Source organism: Mauremys mutica, chromosome 2 (genome assembly GCF_020497125.1).
Source record: "Mauremys mutica isolate MM-2020 ecotype Southern chromosome 2, ASM2049712v1, whole genome shotgun sequence".
NCBI lineage: Eukaryota > Metazoa > Chordata > Testudines > Geoemydidae > Mauremys > Mauremys mutica.
In genome coordinates, this window is record NC_059073.1 from 68112962 (window position 1) to 68131480 (window position 18519).

The window sequence follows — 18519 nt, forward strand, 5'->3', positions numbered from 1 at the left end:
AGCAAATGCACGTATACATTCCTCCATCTCTATAACCATAGTTTGAGGCACTTGCATCCCAAACCAATCACATGCACAAAAAAGTTTGGTTTTACAATCATTTTTAATGATTATACTCAAGTACAATCACATATTGTCCTGTTCTCCCGTAATTTTAAAAGTTTCTTAAAATTTCACTTTAATTTTAAAACAAAAAATTTCATCTCAGTCAAATTCTAATATTTTCAAATTATTCAAAATGAAACAGTGCTTTTAAAATGCTATACAACCCCATCCCTGTGTTAGAATGTTCAGTGTGCAATTCTACCATATCTCACTGCAGACATATTCATTGCCATGCTTTAAAAAATACCTATGGTTAAATTCAGGTGCCAGGTGCATTTGTAACCTACACACCTCCTGGGTGTGGTGTTCTGTCACCTTTAGAGACCGCTTAGAGATTAATGAGTCTGCTACAGCCTTAGCTAAGAGCCATGTGGCTTTTAGCTCATGCAGCAGAGGCTCATGCATTTAGCTCCAGAGGTCCCAGGTTTGATCATGTCTACCGACGACCAGGCTCTGTCAGACAGGGCCGGCTCTAGGCACCAGCGTCCCAAGCATGTGCTTGGGGTGGCACTTTTAAAGGGGCGGCACTCTGGCCCTTTTTTTTTTTTTTTGCTTCAGCAGCAGCACTTCAACTTTTTTTTTTTTTTTGCTTGGGGCGGCAAAAAACCTGGAGCCGGTCCTGTTGTCAATGTTACACATTGAAAGCCACACTCAATGGAAGCCACACTCACAACTGAAGGAAGAATCTGTCCCTTCTAGTCAATTCCTTACAATAATATTCAATTACAAGAAGCTATTTTTGGCCCCACTTCTGCAAAGTGCTGAGCATCCTTCACTCTCATGGATCCAGATCATCCCCACAGTGCAAAGCTACTAGAAAACCTGGCTGAACCAGCTACTGAGGATTCCATTAGTGTGGGGAGGAATCCCCATGTGGCTTAAAGTTAATATAGTGACTCTAAACTAACCTCCTTTACCTCCTGACACACAGAGAAAGGAAAAGTGGGCAAAGTACTTTTGTATTCTGGTTACAATTGGCTGCGAGGGGAGAGGATGAGAGAACAAACATGTGACAGATGTTTCTTAATGCATTATGGGAAGGTACTCAGATACTATGATCATGAATGTGGTATGAGAACCTGAATAGAATAAAATGGCCCATTGGGGCCACGTGTATCTAGAAGCCTCATGTTGGGACTGGACGGTTTGCTGTCAGTCCCAGGATCAGGGGATTGCAGAGATGCCAGTAATCACCATGGCTTCCCTTATCCTGCTCTAGTCCTGTACCAAATACAGCTAGACTTGGCCCATTGTCTTCAATATGAGATGAAGACTCTCAGGACCTCACCGGATATTACCCTACAACAGAATTTTGATGAATGAAATTACTACTATTCCTCACCAACACTTCTCAGTCTATTTTTTGTTCTTAGACGTAATAGCTTCAGGTCCCCTGGATCCTTTATGGGGAACCAATGTTGCTTTGCATAGCCTCTTGTCAGTCTCTTTTTGACTGCATTTGTTTTACAGAATAACTATTGATTCAGGTGTGTTTGACTGAATCTGTTTGAATATACTGCTGATCCAAGATTCCTGTAGAGTTGTCTAAATAAATGTGAAAGGCATATTTGTCTTTCTCATGTGAGTAATTGCTAGAATAGAAAACTTGGCTATAGTTATTTGTTAAATGCAATAGAGAGTTAATATAGTTATCAGAAAATATGTGCAAAAATATTTGACTTACACTTCTTGGATCCTACTGGTCTGGTGTCAACCTACACCTGCTCTTGACCCTGTAAGCATTAGACACTTTAAAAAAAGATAACACAAATTATTCACCATTAATACTTTAAAATTAGTCACTATTAAAACCCTAATCATTTGCTGAGAGGATCCAAATTAGTGAACTTTGCAAGATCAAACAAAACTGAAGATATTTGTCCAAATTAAAGTGGAAACATACATCCAGAATATACTAAATGAACATGTGTGCGCCTGTAATAATAATTTTATTATCTTCAACTTGCAGGCTACAGTTTTAATTATGACCCTTTTATATCAGTGGAAACCATGTATGTGGGATTAAAAACCTATTTCTTTAACTAGTCTAGTTAAAGACTGTGGTTTGATACATTCTATGCTACAACTTTTATAAAAACCAGAGAACACTTCTAATAACACTTTTCTAATTTCATGGTTCAGTGCACAGTCAGTAAAGATTTAAATAATTCAGAAAGAAAGCCTATTCTGTTTCTTTATTAGAAGTTTAAGTCAGGCAAATTCTTTGACATTTAATAGGTTTTTAACCCTTTTAATAACTTCTCATGATGAAATTTATTGGAGGTTGTTTTAAATAAAGGGTTATTGTATTAAACTGACTAGAAGTCAGTAGGTGTTTTGTTTTTTTGTAATGATTGGTTTTGAGTCCTTGGCCCTGTGTGACTCAAAGGATATTAAAGAATAAAGTAGAAAGGAATGTTAATAGTCACAAAATTGTGTACCAAGAAATATAGAAACTGTATATTGTCATTATATTATTGTGCTATAAAATTTTTCAATCAAATTTTGAGTATTTAATTGTTTTAAAGGAGCTTACGGTCACTTACCAAGTCAGTGCTACATAAGGCAACCTAACATGGCTTTATTTTTTTTTAACAGAATAATTTTAGAAGGTTTTAAGTAGCAAACTTAATAGCAGTTTCTTTTTCTTATGCTTCCCTTGTCTAGGATTCATTTTACTTTCAAGGTTTCTGTTTTTAATTTTTAAAAGATTATTGAATGATTTCCCTAATAAAATACAAATTTTGAATACTTTCATTGTAGCCCAGGATATATAAAATGCACTACAGTATGACACTGAAGTATTCTCAAAATGCCCAACTCTTTTTCCTTAAAACTTTTAGCAGTCAGTTGGTTTTATATATATATATATATCTCATAACACTTCCGGTGTTAATCTATGCTTTGCCTCCAGCATTTATAATGGTGTTAAATATATAAAAAAGTGTTTTTAATGTATAAGGGGGGTCGCACACAGAGACTTGCTATGTGAAAGGGGTCACCAGTACAAAAGTTGGAGAACCACTGTTTTAACATGTTTGGATCTCTTTTTTTAATTTGTATTTCTGGATTTCTGGGGTATATAATTGTAGTATTTTGGATAATTACAAAATACATGGGACGTTTTTACCCTACATTATTGATATGTTCTCTGAAGTTCGTCTCCATCTCGTTATTGCCAGTTCTCTCAATTTTATCGTGAGTCTTGTGAGATTTTCTGTTTTTCTTAAGCCTCAGCTTCTGGATTGGTATATAATTATGTGAGAATCTCAATTTTCATGGCCTGAAAAATCTGTGGGTGTCAGGCCGTGACAATTAACATGTCTTTGTGTCATGCATGGGTAGCCAGGCCTAAATCAGAAAACCAATGTTATATCTCAGATCCAGGAATGGTTTGATGGATCCTGTCCCAGTCATTGCATCAGATAAGAATATCAGGATAATACACTGAGATGGTCTCCCAGTTAGACATTTCCATGTTGGGGTCATATTGGGTGTGTTCACATTTATTTTAAAGTCATGGGAGGAAGGACCTGAGTTCTATTTTCTCCCGTTGCTTTGGGCAAGTAATTAGAAGTATATATTCAACCAGCATGAAACTGAACTTCTCAGTTTTTGTGCCTACTTTGCACCTATGGTATGAATTTTAGGTGCAAACCTCAGTAGTTGCACCTCCGACTACTTATTTGAACTTGCAGTCAGGTACATACAGGTGCAGTTACTCACATTTGTGCCTATAATTGAAATGCAAGCACAAAAATACAGAAGATGTGTCCCAGTTTCCTCATCTGTAAAAGCATGATGAGATCCTTGGGTGGAAAGTGATATAGAAATGCCAAGTACCGTCATTATTAGATCATCAGAGAGTTCATTGAGGATGTCAAATAAGGACTATCCTTATTTTCTGTAACATCCAAATTTCTAATATTCTGATATCTGAAACTTTGTTCTCCAAATTGGAATTTAGCCATCAGACTGCCTTGCCTCATTATTTCCTTGGGGTTTGTTTTCATTCCAATACTGTACAAAAACAAATTTCAAAACCTTGAAAGTTGCTGCAGAATATAATTGTGGCCCTTTGGTCAGCTCTGAATATAAATATTTACTGCTGCTGCTTGGTTGCATTTAACTGCGTACTTGTAAGGAATTTCAGGTGGGCTTGAGTATGTTGCATTGCTTAGAAAGCTTAAGCTTTCCCATCAGTGGCCTAGAAAAGTGACATTCTCTACTGTTCACGTCTGTTGTGAATTGCTTTCCATAGAGTAGTTCCATGGTTATTTTAAAATTAGTTTTAATGTGGTTAAGTGCCTGCTTTTATCAAAATCCAAGTATACAGAATACATTTATGGACAAGCTGCTCCCATCTCCATGGATGGTCCCATTATATCCACTGTGGAGTGCATGAGGATTTAAGAAGCCCATGCAGGAAGTGGCAAGGGTGGGTAGGAGACTGGACGGAGGCAATGCCAAGAGATCCACAGCTACATAGAGTCTCCTGCCTGTATCCTCACTTTCCTGCAGAGGGGATGCATTAGGGCCACAGCCTTGGGAGAAGGATTCCTTCTCTCCATGCATCTACCCTCCACCCATTGTACTATCTCAGGCTGGGCAGTGGTTAGAGGGTTTATTCCTTAGGGCTTGTTCTCACTACCAGCTAAATTGGTGCAGCGGCAGCATCAGTTTAGTGGGTCTCGTGTAGATGCAATAAGTCGATGGCAGAGCATTCTCCTGTCGACTTCAGTACTCCTCCTCCTTGGGAGGGAGAAGCTATCTCAACAGGAGAGTGTCACCCATCGACATAGTGTGATGTAGACACTGCTGTAAGTCCATCTAAGCTATGTCGACATAAGTTATATAATTTGTGTAACTTAACTAGTGTAACTTAGATTGACTTATCTCGTTAGTGTAGACAGGGCCTTAGTGGCTAAATTGGAATATAAATGCAAATTAAGAAGGCACTCTTCATGTTTCTTACTCATATTTCTGCAAAGGTAAGTGAAATACTATAGCTGTTGTTAATGGAAACCTATATCCATGTGTTTTAAAAATTAACAAAAAAAGTTGATTGCATCTGAAATCCAGAACATTAGAGGTTGTAAATAGTTCTTGCTATGTGCCGATTGTATAAAGAGGTCTTAATAACCAGAGAGACAAGATGGTGAAGTAATATCTTTGTTTGTGAAAGAGATAAGCTTTTGAGGTACAAAGAACTCTTCTTCAGGTCTGGGAAAGGTAGTCAGTGTAGGGAAAGGTAGTCACAGCAAATACAAGGTGGAACAGATTGTTAAGCATAATGAGTTAACACATGCTGCAAGAAATCATTCAAGATGTAGTGGGCAATTAACACATCTGCAATCATAGGACAAAGGAAGGTTAGCGGGTTAGAGCTTGTTGTAATAAGCCATAAATCCAGTGTCTTTACAAATCTATAATTTTTAATGTATAGGAAAGTTATTAATTTAGGCTCATCTCTTGAAGGTGTTGTTCAGGATGAGAATGGATAGGTCAGAAATTGAGTTGATCTGTTTTGTTTTGTTTGGTTTGAGTTTTTTTTGTCTTTCATCATTTTTCTGTGTGAGTTCATTCAAGAGTGTAATGATTGCCTGGTTTCACCCATATAAATGTTGGGGTATTTGATGCTCTGAATGAGGTACGCTACATGTTCTGATAGGCAAATGTAAGATCCATGAATTTTGAAGGGTGTTGTGGAGCATGTTGATCCCTGTAGCAGTGGAGATATGTCTGCAGGTTTTGCATCTGCTGTTTTGGCAGGGTCTGGTGCTACTTTGAGTTGATTTGTCCTGGTCTTTGGGGAGCTTGCTTCTGATGATCAGTGTGGCAAGATTGGAAGGTTTTAATAACCAATCAGTTTTGATAGCCAGTGATATGTTGTCAGTTAGCAAATACATTTTAGATAAAAATAAACACCATGATATTATTATTAAATTTGTGTCCAGCTTTCACTGAGGCATATACTTGCACAATCATTTGAAACATTGACAAAAATACTTGTTTAGGTTTTTTAATAGCGCATTTTACAATAGTTAGAGTATTTCTAATGAAAAATTTACTTATTTTGCCTTTACAACCTCCTTTAATATGTGAAGCCAAAAGGGTCTATTTTTAGCACTGATCTGTAGTTTCTTTAGATTGTCTGAGAGGTACCCAAAAAATAGTGTACAAAGGGGTAGTGTAAGCTCTATTCACAGTTTAACTCCAGCAGTGTTTCTCAGTGGCCCTGGGGATAGCACTCAACAATGTTCAGTGTCAAAAGATGACAGACAGGGGTAAATGGAAGGGCTTCAGAGATACCTCACTTTCCCTTGTTCTTGCTGCAGCTGGCAAACTTCCAAGCCTTGCCTGCTAACACCACATAAAGCAGCAGCTGGTGAGTAACATTAGCAAATAAGGCCTCAGGGCTACCCATGTTCCAGTTCTCCATTCACCAACTGCTATTCAGTGAAACAGCTGGATCAGAAGAGATACAGCCAAGAAGTAGTTACTGTTTTATGTGTACAACTGTTTTGATATAGATTGTCTGCTAGAGGCAGAGATAATGATAGCTTTCAAGGCTAATATGTTTGACTAGGAGGGAAGCTGGTATTTGAAAAAAGGGAGCAGAAAGTCAGTAACAATCTTTAAAAATATAAATGTTTTTTTCAAGATTCAAGTTCTCAGTTGATGCTGTGCACTGGTTTTTTTCAATGGGTTAGTTATTGAATGAACTTGAATTATGGGTATTAATAAACCTTTTGTATTCCAGAGCTATTAATTCATAAAGCAGTACCGAGACTGTATTAAGAGGGGTCGCATTGTCAAAATCTACTTCAGATATATTTTAGGAAAACAAATTAATTTAAAATAGCAAACATTCTCGATTCCAGGATATTTATTGGCATGATTCACTCTCCAAAAAATACACCAAATCAATCCACAAGCCTATAAATAACCTTTCAAAAAATCACTTATTCTGTCCATAATGAAAAAATGGCAACGATCATACTTGGTTTTTTTTTCCCAGTTCTAATTTTAATTCCTTGTTGTAAAAGGGTCTCCCAGACTGGTATGCTATCAGGAGAGAGAGAGAGAATGCACATACACCCACAAGTGCAAGGGGGAGGGCGAGAGAGGTGGGTTATAAATCTGAAGTAAAAATCATTGGGTGACATGCTACAAAAGGCTATCAGTAAAATAACTATGGTTATATTAGTAGATTGGGCTGTTATCACTTTTCCCCTAATGCAGTGATACTAGTACATTGGTAACTTTTGTCAAATTCCACCAGATATCTATGGCATGCTTTAATGATACCGACTAAGATAACTGTATCCATTTCATTTTCAGCTTTGAATTGCCACTTCAACTTTAAATCACCCCCCAAAACATCTAACCATAGAAACTGAGCTATTCTCTGTAGTTGTCTTATCTCAAGCTATGAGTTTGAGTATATTGGATAAGCATTATGGGATATCCTTTATAGTATCCATGTACAGTACATTTGACCTCTGGATAAGTAAAGAGCTTCATCCTCCAATGCTTTTCATTCTAATCCTTGCAGAGACTGAATTCATTGCTTGAATTAAAAATGAGTCTCATTAATGCTAAAGAGCAGTGACCCAAATAGCAAAATGGATAAATTTGTCAACCTTGCAGCTTTAGCGCTTCAGGTTCATATATGACTGTTGCAGCAAATCAGTTCATTAGTCAATTAATCCACTTGTTGATAGAGCCCTAGGTCTGCTTTCTGAATCTTAAAAATTAACATGTCTTGGGCAGTTCTAGGCAAGGTAAAACTGGACTTAGTACTAGAAGTTCAATTCCCTAGAATTTGGGGCAAATATGGATCTAGATCCAAACTTGGCAGCTCAAACTCATCTCCATAAGATGGACACGAACCCTCTTGAACTTTGATTCAAGATTCTGACATCTCTGTTTTTTATTATTATATTTCTTAAACTCACTTTTGACAGTTCCAAAGGACAGTTAACAAAAGACATATCCTTCAGTCCCTATGTAGGAAAAACTCTCAGTAGAGTCAATGGGAGCTGTGCCTGTCCAAGTGCTGAAAAGAGCCTGCATGATTTAGCCCAAAATAAACAGTGTTATGCAAAAGTTGGCTGTATAGTTATTTTGTGTATTCCTTACACCTCATATGTTTGAATTAAATACTCCCAGTTCTCTTAAATATGAAATAACCTGTAGATCAGCAGGGATTCCTTTTAAGGCCAAAGGGAACTTGGACATGATGGCATGATGATGGAAAATTATTGCTTTCCAATTTTCCTTTTGTAGATGCAAGATTTACGGAACGCAGAAGGAGCTCAATATAGTTCCCACCCTCAGATGGCAGCCATGAGACCAAGGGTTCAACCTGCAGAAATTAGGCAGCCAGGAATGATGCAGCATGGTCAGCTGACTACCATTAACCAGTCACAGCTCAGTGCTCAGCTTGGTTTGAATATGGGTGGAAACAATGTTCCCCATAACTCTCCATCTCCACCTGGAAGCAAGTCTGCAACTCCATCACCATCCAGTTCAGTCCATGAAGATGAAGGGGATGATACCTCTAAGGTATGGTTAGGCACTAGAAATAACAAATGGTGGCTGATTTTAGGATTAGCTAAATGAATCAGTCTCTCTAAGTCTTATTTGGCATATGTGTACCTGAATTATGAAGGCTCTAATTTATAAGTTGCTGTCATCCAAATGAGAAGTGTCAGTGAAGTACATACTGTAGCATGTGGTATTTTTACAACAAGCATAAAGGGGCTAACTGATGTGAATAAAGGATTGGCTTTTACCTTAAACCTATCTTCTAGTCTCCAATCAGCCCTGAAAGCAACACGAGTGAACAACATCACACTTCTCTGAATGAGGAAATTGGAAGGTCTGCATAGTGAACTAAAGAGTAAAGGAGAATATTTCTTATGGGAATTTAATATAAAGATTGAATTTTCTCTTATGTGTACAAAGTGTGTTTGTTCCAGGTCAAGACTCAAGCTATTGCTAAGGAAGCATGGGATTGTGTGTACAGTTTGCTAGTGTTTGGCACTTGGCCTCAGGATGAGTAAATAGAAGACTATAGCAACCAGAACAGAAGAATAGGAAAATATCTTCTAATACTGTACCATTAAAATTCACTTCATGGAAAGGTTATATAGACATCATGCTTTTACATTGTATGCAGCACTAGTGCTTCATGATGATACATTTAACACCCATTAGTGTGACTACAAACATAATAAAACATAATAATATAATCATTTGGATAGCATTTTTGTGCAAAAATCTCAAAGTGCTTTGCAAAAGTGGGTGAGTATTATCTCCATTTTGCAGACAGGAAAACTGAGGCACAAAAAGGTTGTGACTTGCCACAAGATCACACACGAGCTAGGAGCAGAGTCCAGTTAAGAACTGAGGTCTCTTGACTCCCAGCTCTGTGTTCTAATCACTAAAGAATGTTAACAGGCCTGTTATGTGGTAGCAGTAATAGTTGTGAGCATTGCCAGTTCTTATGGGAAAAAAAGTTGGGATTCATTGCAAAGATGTAGGAGGAAGGTCAAACAGAGGCAAAGTGAGTCACTGAGGAATATAATTCAGTCAAGAGTTGTAAATCTGATTTGTTTTCGAGTTATATTTATGTTTTTCATGCCTCAAGCTGTAAAATAATCCTGTAATTGGCAAAATATATTTCACATGTTCTGAATAAATTCTGATTACAATTATTATTTCAGAACTTTCCCTTGATTTCACAAACTTAGTTCTTGAATGTGTTATACTTTTTAATGTTGTGAGGAACAGCTCCCACACTCGTGAAAATGTATATAAACATAAACATGCACAGCCTTCACTTTGTAAAATAAGGTATTTGCAGCATCTGTTAATTTTCAAATATTTTTGCATATTGAGCCCATGAGATCCTGAGACCCTCAGTTTCCCTAGAAGATAGTATCTAGGAGCTCAATTCTGTAATGAAATCATCCTATCTTCTTTTATTCCAGTCCTTGTTCCAGCCGAATCTTTCAATTAAAAAATGGCATATTTGTGATACATTTTTTCATAACAACACATTATCATAGAATATCAGGGTTGGAAGGGACCTCAGGAGGTCATCTAGTCCAACCCCCTGCTCAAAGCAGACCAATCCCCAACTAAATCATCCCAGCCAAGGCTTTGTCAAGCCTGCCCTTAAAAACCTCTAAGGAAGGAGATTCCACCACCTCTCTAGGTAACCCATTCCAGTGCTTCACCACCCTCCTAGTGAAAAAGTTTTTCCTAATATCCACCCTAAACCTCCCCCACTGCAACTCAAGACCATTACTCCTTGTTCTGTCATCTAGTACCACTGAGAACAGTCTAGATCCATCCTCTTTGGAACCCCTTTCAGGTAATTGAAATCTCCCCCCTCATTCTTCTCTTCTGCAGACTAAACAATCCCAGTTCCCTCAGCCTCTCCTCATGAGTCATGTGCTCCAGCCCCCTAATCATTTTTGTTACCCTCCGCTGGACTCTTTCCAATTTTTCCACATCCTTCTTGTAGTGTGGGGCCCCAAACTGGACACAGTACTCCAGATGAGGCCTCACCAATGTTGAATATAAGGAATGATCACGTCCCTCAATCTGCTGGCAATGCCCCTACTTATAACGCCCAAAATGCCGTTAGCCTTCTTGGCAACAAGGGCACACTGTTGACTCATATCCAGCTTCTTGTCCACTGTAACCCCTAGGTCCTTTTCTGCAGAACCGCTGCCTAGCCATTCGGTCCCTAGTCTGTAGCAGTGCATGTGATTCTTTCGTCCTAAGTGCAGGACTCTGCACTTGTCCTTGCTGAACCTCATCAGATTTCTTTTGGCCCAATCCTCTAATTTGTCTAGGTCCCTCTGTATCCTATCACTACCGTCCAGCATATCTACCACTCCTCCCAGTTTAGTGTCATCTGCAAACTTGCTGAGGGTGCAGTCCACGCCATCCTCCAGATAATTAATGAAGATATCGAACAAAACCGGCCCCAGGACCAACCCTTGGGGCACTCCACCTGATACCGGCTGCCAACTAGACATGGAGCCATTGATCACTACCCGTTGAGCCCGACGATCTAGCCAGCTTTCTATCACCTTTAGTCCATTCATCCAGCCCATACTTCTTTAACTTGCTGGCAAGAATACTGTGGAAGACCGTATCAAAAGCTTTGCTCAAGTCAAGGAATAACACATCCACTGCTTTCCCCTCATCCACAGACCCAGTTATCTCCTCATAGAAGGCAATTAGGTTAGTCAGGCATGACTTGCCCTTGGTGAATCCATGCTGACTGTTCCTGATCACTTTCCTCTCCTGTGAGTGCTTCAGAATTGATTCCTTGAGGACCTGCTCCATGATTTTTCCAGGGACTGAGGTGAGGCTGACTGGCCTGTATTCCCCGGATCCTCCTCCTTCCCTTTTTTAAAGATGGGCACTATATTAGCCTTTTTCCAGTCATCCGGGGCCTCCATGGATCACCATGAGTTTTCAAGATAATGGCCAATAGCTCTGCAATCACAGACAAAGAAATTGGGTCTTTTTCCTACTGAAGTGTATTTCTGTATTCTGGATTTGTGTATTAAACAAGTAATGCTAATATGGACGCTCCCTTTAAAATTCTCCCATCCTTACCTTAATCATCAGGAAAAGAGAGCATGATATACCAGAATTAAAGTTACTATGTACACAGAAATTGATATGTTACTGTTACCTTAGCATTCTTCCAAAGTTATAATAGTTAGTAAAAAAAACCTGGAAGGGATATAAAACCACACGATTCACTGTTTAAACTGATTTCTATTTGGGATTAAAATGAGATCTCTAGGGGAGTCAGATTATCCCACATCTGTCTACTGTAGGTTTACTTGCACCTTCCTCTAAAGGGTCTGGTGCTGGCCACTGGGCTAAATGTCTGATACAATATAATAATTCAAGTGTTCCTATATAAAAGCAGAGATATTCTGATTAATCAACATCATAACTAGTGTATAAATATAATTTACATAAAAACTTTTGGAAAGGTAGGGTGGGTGGGGTAATATCTTTTATTGGACCAACTTCTGTTGATGAAAGAGACAAGACCTCTTCTTCAGGTCTGTGTAGCTCGAAAGCTTGTCACTCTCACCAACAGAAGTTGGTCCAGTAAAAGATATTACCTCACCCACCTTGTCTCTCTCATATCCTGCTACAGCAACACTGCAAATAAAAACTAATGGGTATAGCTCCCAGTTACAGCTGTGTCCCTGGAAACTGCCAACTAGCTGGGACAGATTCTTGGCCTTTAGCAACTTTGTGTGGGCCAGACCGGTACAAAGTGATCTTAAAGCTGCCCTAAAGGGGCAATTGAGGGTTCCCATTTCTCAAACCAGCTCGTCTTCCATCTTTGTCCCTTTGAAAGAAATTGCACCAGAGCTGAATGGGGACAGGAGGGCTTCACACGATGCGCTCTGCCAGTCTCTGACCAGTGGGAGATCCAATAGCTCATATTTGCACACAATCTTGTGTGATAAACGCTGGGATTTTTGCCTAAGTTTTATAAACTGTTATATCAATGTACAAATACCATACAAAGGGTCAACTCCTGAGTTCTTTACTCAGTCCTTACTCAGGCAGTCATGCACTGCTGTCATGAGGTAATTGCCAAATTTTGCTACAAATAGAGATTTTGAGGCACAACTTGATGAAGTCAGTGAAACTTTCCTATGAGGACTGAGTGATAATGGAGTGAGTACCTGGAATAAGCATAATAATCTGGAATAAGCATAATAATTGTCCTCATCTTTTTTTATTCTTTCAATTTAATGAGCAAGTCCCAACATCTTTCAACTCATCTACCAGTAATAGTCAAAATAAGTCCTAGGCTGACATAAACTTGTGTTGTGCCACTAAAGTCAATGCCAACTACGCTGGGCCTGTTACACCAGCTGAGTACCTACCCTATGGTTTTGAAAGAAGAATTGCTGCACCTCTTGTGAAAGATTTGGTAGTAAAATAGATACTTCTTTGTCATGCTTTCTAACAACTATACCCAATTCTGTCTGAGAAAAAAACCTCTCTAAATGATTTGAGAGTGTAAACTGACTTCATTTGTAGGCAATGTATGTAAACAGACTGGCAAAATGAATAAGGTAATGTATGCCTTTGCATTAGACATGTAATCCTACTCCACTGAAGTCAGTGACAAAATTCCCATTGTTTTCAGTGGGTGCTGGAAATAAACAAAGAGGAAAAGAAAATAAACTATATAACTGTGAGTATACAGAACCTCCAGTAGGAAAGGAACTTCATATTAAATACATTCTTTAGTCAACAGCATAAAATTATGCTAAAAACTATCCATGCTATGGAACCATCACCGTATATATAAATGATTACAACAGCTGCTGGGTATTTCCAGACATGCACACACCTGGTAGTAGTGGCCATTTCATACAGAACTGTCAGACTTAAAATACACTTCTGCACTAGCTCAAACACAAAGAAGGGAAAAGCAGCAGCACCATTAAAGAGGGCATTACCAAGGACTTACCGGTAGTTGCTCTAGATACTGTTGCTTTAAGAGTAAGACATCCCAGGGTGCTTGTCAGTAAGACCCAGGGAGAAGGATAACAGTAATGTGATTTTGAGGTTGAAAGTGAATGATCTGAAAGTAGCTTAGAACAGTGGAAGTGGGAACTAAAATCTCTGGCCAAGGAACTCATTTGTGTAGGAAGCGCAGATCCTAAAACTGGCTGTGCTGAATTCTTCTAAATTCAGTATTCAAGTCTGTGGTTAAATGAATAAAAAGAAGACCTTAAAAAATCAGTGTTTGTATGTAACTATAAAACCATTTACAACAAAGTGCCCATTTACTACACATTTTATTCTGACCACTTCAAAATTCAAATACTGCATTTGTGCGATTCTTGCTATAATTCATAGTGTTGGATCATTAAACATGTATTCTGTTATTGCTAAGCATAATTGTGAGATGCTAGAAGCATTATAGGCTTGCAAATATGTATTTCTCAGTAGATGGATGACTGTTTTTTTTCCATGCTCATTTGAATTTCGCTTATGAGAGAATTTCAAATAGTGTAGTTCAGAGAAAAGAGACCGAGAGGACTGCAAGTAGCAAAAATTAACTAACAGAAACATGATTACTAGGGAACTGCTGCCACATATTCTCTTTATGTGGTAGAGGTTTTACAATATTTATTTTATATGGTCAGAGTTATAAGTAGAATTCTGTGTTGTTTGTTCAGCCTATTATGCAGATGGTGCTTGATTAAAATCTATTTTAAACTACAGCAATTACTGCAAGATAGTATGCGTAAAACAGCTCTCCTAGCTCCGCTAAAGGATTTGGTACTATTGCAGTTTATTTTAAATATATTTATAGACATTTTCAAACTTCTCAAGGGACATTTAGATATCAACAATGTGCCTTACTTGATAGTCTTAAATCCTACACTAGGTAGTCTTGTGATCTATCATTTGTGCAACGTGGTTACTACCGACTTTTTTAAAGTGAAAGATTATTGCTTTCTTGTGATAAATAAGTTAAATACATCACTATAATTAAGCAATAAGGCATGACAGGAGGTGGATTACCATGAGCTAACTACACCTCTAGGGATTTTGAAGCACGAGTCTATGCCTAGAAGAATATATATGTTTTTTATTTTATTTCCCATCTGTCTCTGCTTTGACGGTTAGCAGTGGAGTCTATGAAGCTGATAGACTGATGGGAGCATAAGGTATGCCATCATCTCAGCCATTTCCAAGGTTATTAGTACTGGAATTCTTTTTCTTTACTTATTTTTTTTATAAAACAAACAGAATTTTCCCAGGGAGTACTCCCTTTTTAGCAGTGGGATATTTGAAGCCATTTGATTATTTGGGTTGGAGAATAAAATGTCCAAGCGATTTACAAGAAGACTTTTTTGTCTCTTACCTTTTATGCATATTATGATTATTTATCACATAGTTAAATGGTAGTTTGGACATCCTGCTATCTTAAATATCTACAAGCTTGTAAATCCCTTTGGTCAATACAAAAAGCATTAAAAGAAACCTTTTAAAATAGCAATAGTAGGAACTTTAACTGTGGGTCTGAAGTTGTCAAGCCTCCTTGCTCCTGGGATTTGTGAACTGTTACTTAGAGGTGTTTGGAAAATTTGGATTAGGATGGTCAAATTAACTAGGGAGCTCTTTGCGTGTGCACATAACACACCTTCATATATTATTGATCTTGTAGTTTCTTCTACAGTGTAGAGTGAAATAGTGATCTGCAAGTTTGAAACAAGCAGCTTGTGTTTTATAACTTCTTCCCTCTTCTCTCTAGTGCTGCTGGTGTACTCCACAACCATTAACTGCATATTTGATTGCCTAACCAGGTGCCTAGAAACCAAGCAATTTCCTTTTCAAGTTACATTCATCACATTGCTGTTCTGATTAAAAAGCCACAACGGGCCAAATCCTGCTCATTTTACTCACCTGAGTAGTCCCATTGAACACAGTGTGACACACAGGAAGAGGGAGAAGGGTCTGGCCCACAGTGACCATATACAGCCATATGCAGCCACTGTCATTATGCAGCTGTGTTTATTTTTGGAAGACCTGTAATCTAGCATGGCACCTGATCACAGTTTATTAAAAAATGATAGAAATCATCTCTATTTGATTGTAACCCTCTCCCCCTGAGTCTTTTCAAACAAAAAACCCTTTGAGACAGATACAGTTAGCCAGATTTTCCAGTCCGCTGAGGCCACTTTGTGCCATGTAGTTCGAGTCGCCTAGAAAATTAGGCCTGTGTCTTTGCATATTTTTGCACAGCATCTGGCAAAATGGGGTCCTGAATCCTGTTGGAAGCCCTACTGCAATATAAATATTTAATGGTTAAAGAACAGTTGGGTTTTCACAAATTTGCACATCTTCAGGCTGCAGTGAAATCCACAAGAAGGATCCAGGGCGTGGGGATTTTTTAAGTGCGTGCATACACAAACACAAACTCTTCTTTTCATCCAGTGTATGCGTGAGACTCATTTGCTCCTTTATTCAGAACCCAAGGGACTGATCATGCACCAGCAGAGTTAATGAGAGTTTTCCCATTGACTCCAATAAGACCAGAATGGAGCCCTTAAATAGGTCAAAAAATATTCCAACCTAAACTGCTGAAATTTTGTTGCTCTTGATTTTGATTAAGAATAATACAAGGGAATTAACATTTTTTTAAAATCTCAATTCACTTGATTCCCAATCCAGTTCCCAGTGAAGTCACTGGAAACAATCCTAGTAACTTCAGTGGGAATTGAACTGAGCCACAGGTTAAAATAGTCCTCTAAGGGAAAGAAAAATATAAGGTGGAAATTATATTGTTCTTGCTCTACTTAAATGGTTCTTATGATTAAACTAGTGCTCAATGTATAATGAAATCTGTAATGGTTTTACTCATTACAGGTCTCCAACAACCATTAGCTGTAAGACTCCGAAAAGATAAAAAGATGACAAGCTAATCTATTAATGAGATGATAATTTTATAAAAACAAAATGTATGAATCATTTTAGGAAAAACGTTATATAACCTAGAACATTTATAATGCTTTTTACAGATGAAACCCTGAGAAATGTTGTCAACATTTGGATTATCAAAAGACTGTAGCTAAAAGTGCACTTTCCCCAGCAAAATCCATAATGTATATTGTAGATGCCTTGATAAATAGAGCTTTTTGGTCTGATTCACAATTTAATGAATTTCTATCCTTTTGTGAACTTTTATTATAGGTCAATGGAGGAGAGAAACGACCTGCTTCTGATATGGGAAAGAAACCCAAAACTCCCAAAAAGAAGAAGAAGAAGGACCCTAATGAGCCACAGAAGCCTGTGTCTGCCTATGCATTATTCTTCCGAGACACTCAAGCAGCCATCAAGGGCCAAAACCCAAATGCTACATTTGGTGAAGTCTCTAAAATTGTAGCTTCAATGTGGGATGGCTTGGGAGAGGAACAAAAACAGGTACAATGTGATATAAATTGTAGTGATCAAGTACATGCCGTCTAACCACTCTGAGCAGCTCCTTTTGTTCATTCCAACTAAACCTGAAAATGTGTCATATCAGAACTTAAGTTCAGGGGATTATCACCTCATTTCATATATCAGTTTATTAGGCCACTAGAAAGAGTATTTTAGTTCTTCTGCCTGCGAATTTATATCATTACTTTTAGGATTTTGTGTGCCAAAGTCAGAGGGCTTGAGACTCAGTTACAATGAGGCCCCTTTACACTGCCAGAGTGATGTTTAAAAACCACCTATCCTCCCCTTCAGCAGTTACTCTTTACCTCTTTACCCTTTTCCAACTTAACAGAAAGCTTAAAGTCCGTCTATCCCTAGCCACTCCTTGAAGACCACCAAAGAGCTGATACCAATATGTTATTCAAACCCTTCCCCAACAGCTTTTCAGACGATGTGGGAGTATATGCTCAGCTCTTTCCTCCTCTTTTGGTATACATGCTGTCATTAAATATTGTACAAAGTGAAAGACTAAGTGGGATGTTCTGTGTCTCATCTAGGTGATGAGATGTTATGGGAGCTATGCAGTGTGACAGGGAATAAGAGCCATAAGGCTCAGGCCCTAACTATTTGATAGTCCTTTGTTAACTGACCATTTCTGTGGCAAATGCATTTTCATGGCGATATTTTTAAGGTATTGTTTCTATTTTTAAAAGGAACTATAGGTCAATCTGGGAAAAGTTTGATTCCTTATCTTTTTACTTTATGGATCCTATTTGTGCTATATCAAAAGGCTTTGTTCAGCACTCTCCTGAAAAAAGACCTGGTGTGACTGTAGGAGACAGTCAGGTGGAATGTAAAGCAGTGTGAACAGCTCCCCTTGGTGTCCATGTTAAAGTAATAATTTCCTCCACATTCTCAGCTCTGCACTTCTCTTTTCCTTCCTTCCAGGTCCATTGTTGTCTTTCTCAATTAAGTTACGGTATGTACAGCCTTGGCTGATGGTAATAGTGTTCCCAGTAAGGCCCTGTTTCCTCTGCATGTCTACCTTTGAAATATAAGATTAAATGTTTTACTTAATCCATAAAACATGACAGAATGTATAGTGTTGCATAACAAAGATACACATAGGTACATTGTTAAGCACATGGAGAAAGCCCAGTGCTTGAAGTGAATTAGGTGTGGGGAATCATGACTACACAGGAACAGAACACTCTGTCTGATTACAACTATAACAATGTCCTTACATTTTGCAAACATATTAAAATGTGTGTTTAATTTTTTTACAATGTAATTCTTCCACTGAAGAGAAAGGCAAAGGATGGAAACCAGCTGTAGAAAATAATATGGGGTTCTACTCCCCTAAGCTATTGTTGTTTACTATTTTTTATTATTTGTATTGCAGTA

The 18519-nt window shown here is 38.2% G+C and overlaps 1 protein-coding gene across 1 annotated transcript in view; it reads left to right on the plus strand.

Moving 5' to 3' along the window:
- Window positions 1–18519, plus strand: part of TOX (thymocyte selection associated high mobility group box) — a 287098-nt gene that overhangs the window by 216237 nt on the left and 52342 nt on the right. Inside the window, exons 4-5 of the mRNA XM_045007006.1 lie at window positions 8398–8676; window positions 16888–17118. Coding sequence (XP_044862941.1) covers window positions 8398–8676; window positions 16888–17118 — 510 coding nt within the window. The remainder of the gene's footprint in view (window positions 1–8397; window positions 8677–16887; window positions 17119–18519) is intronic.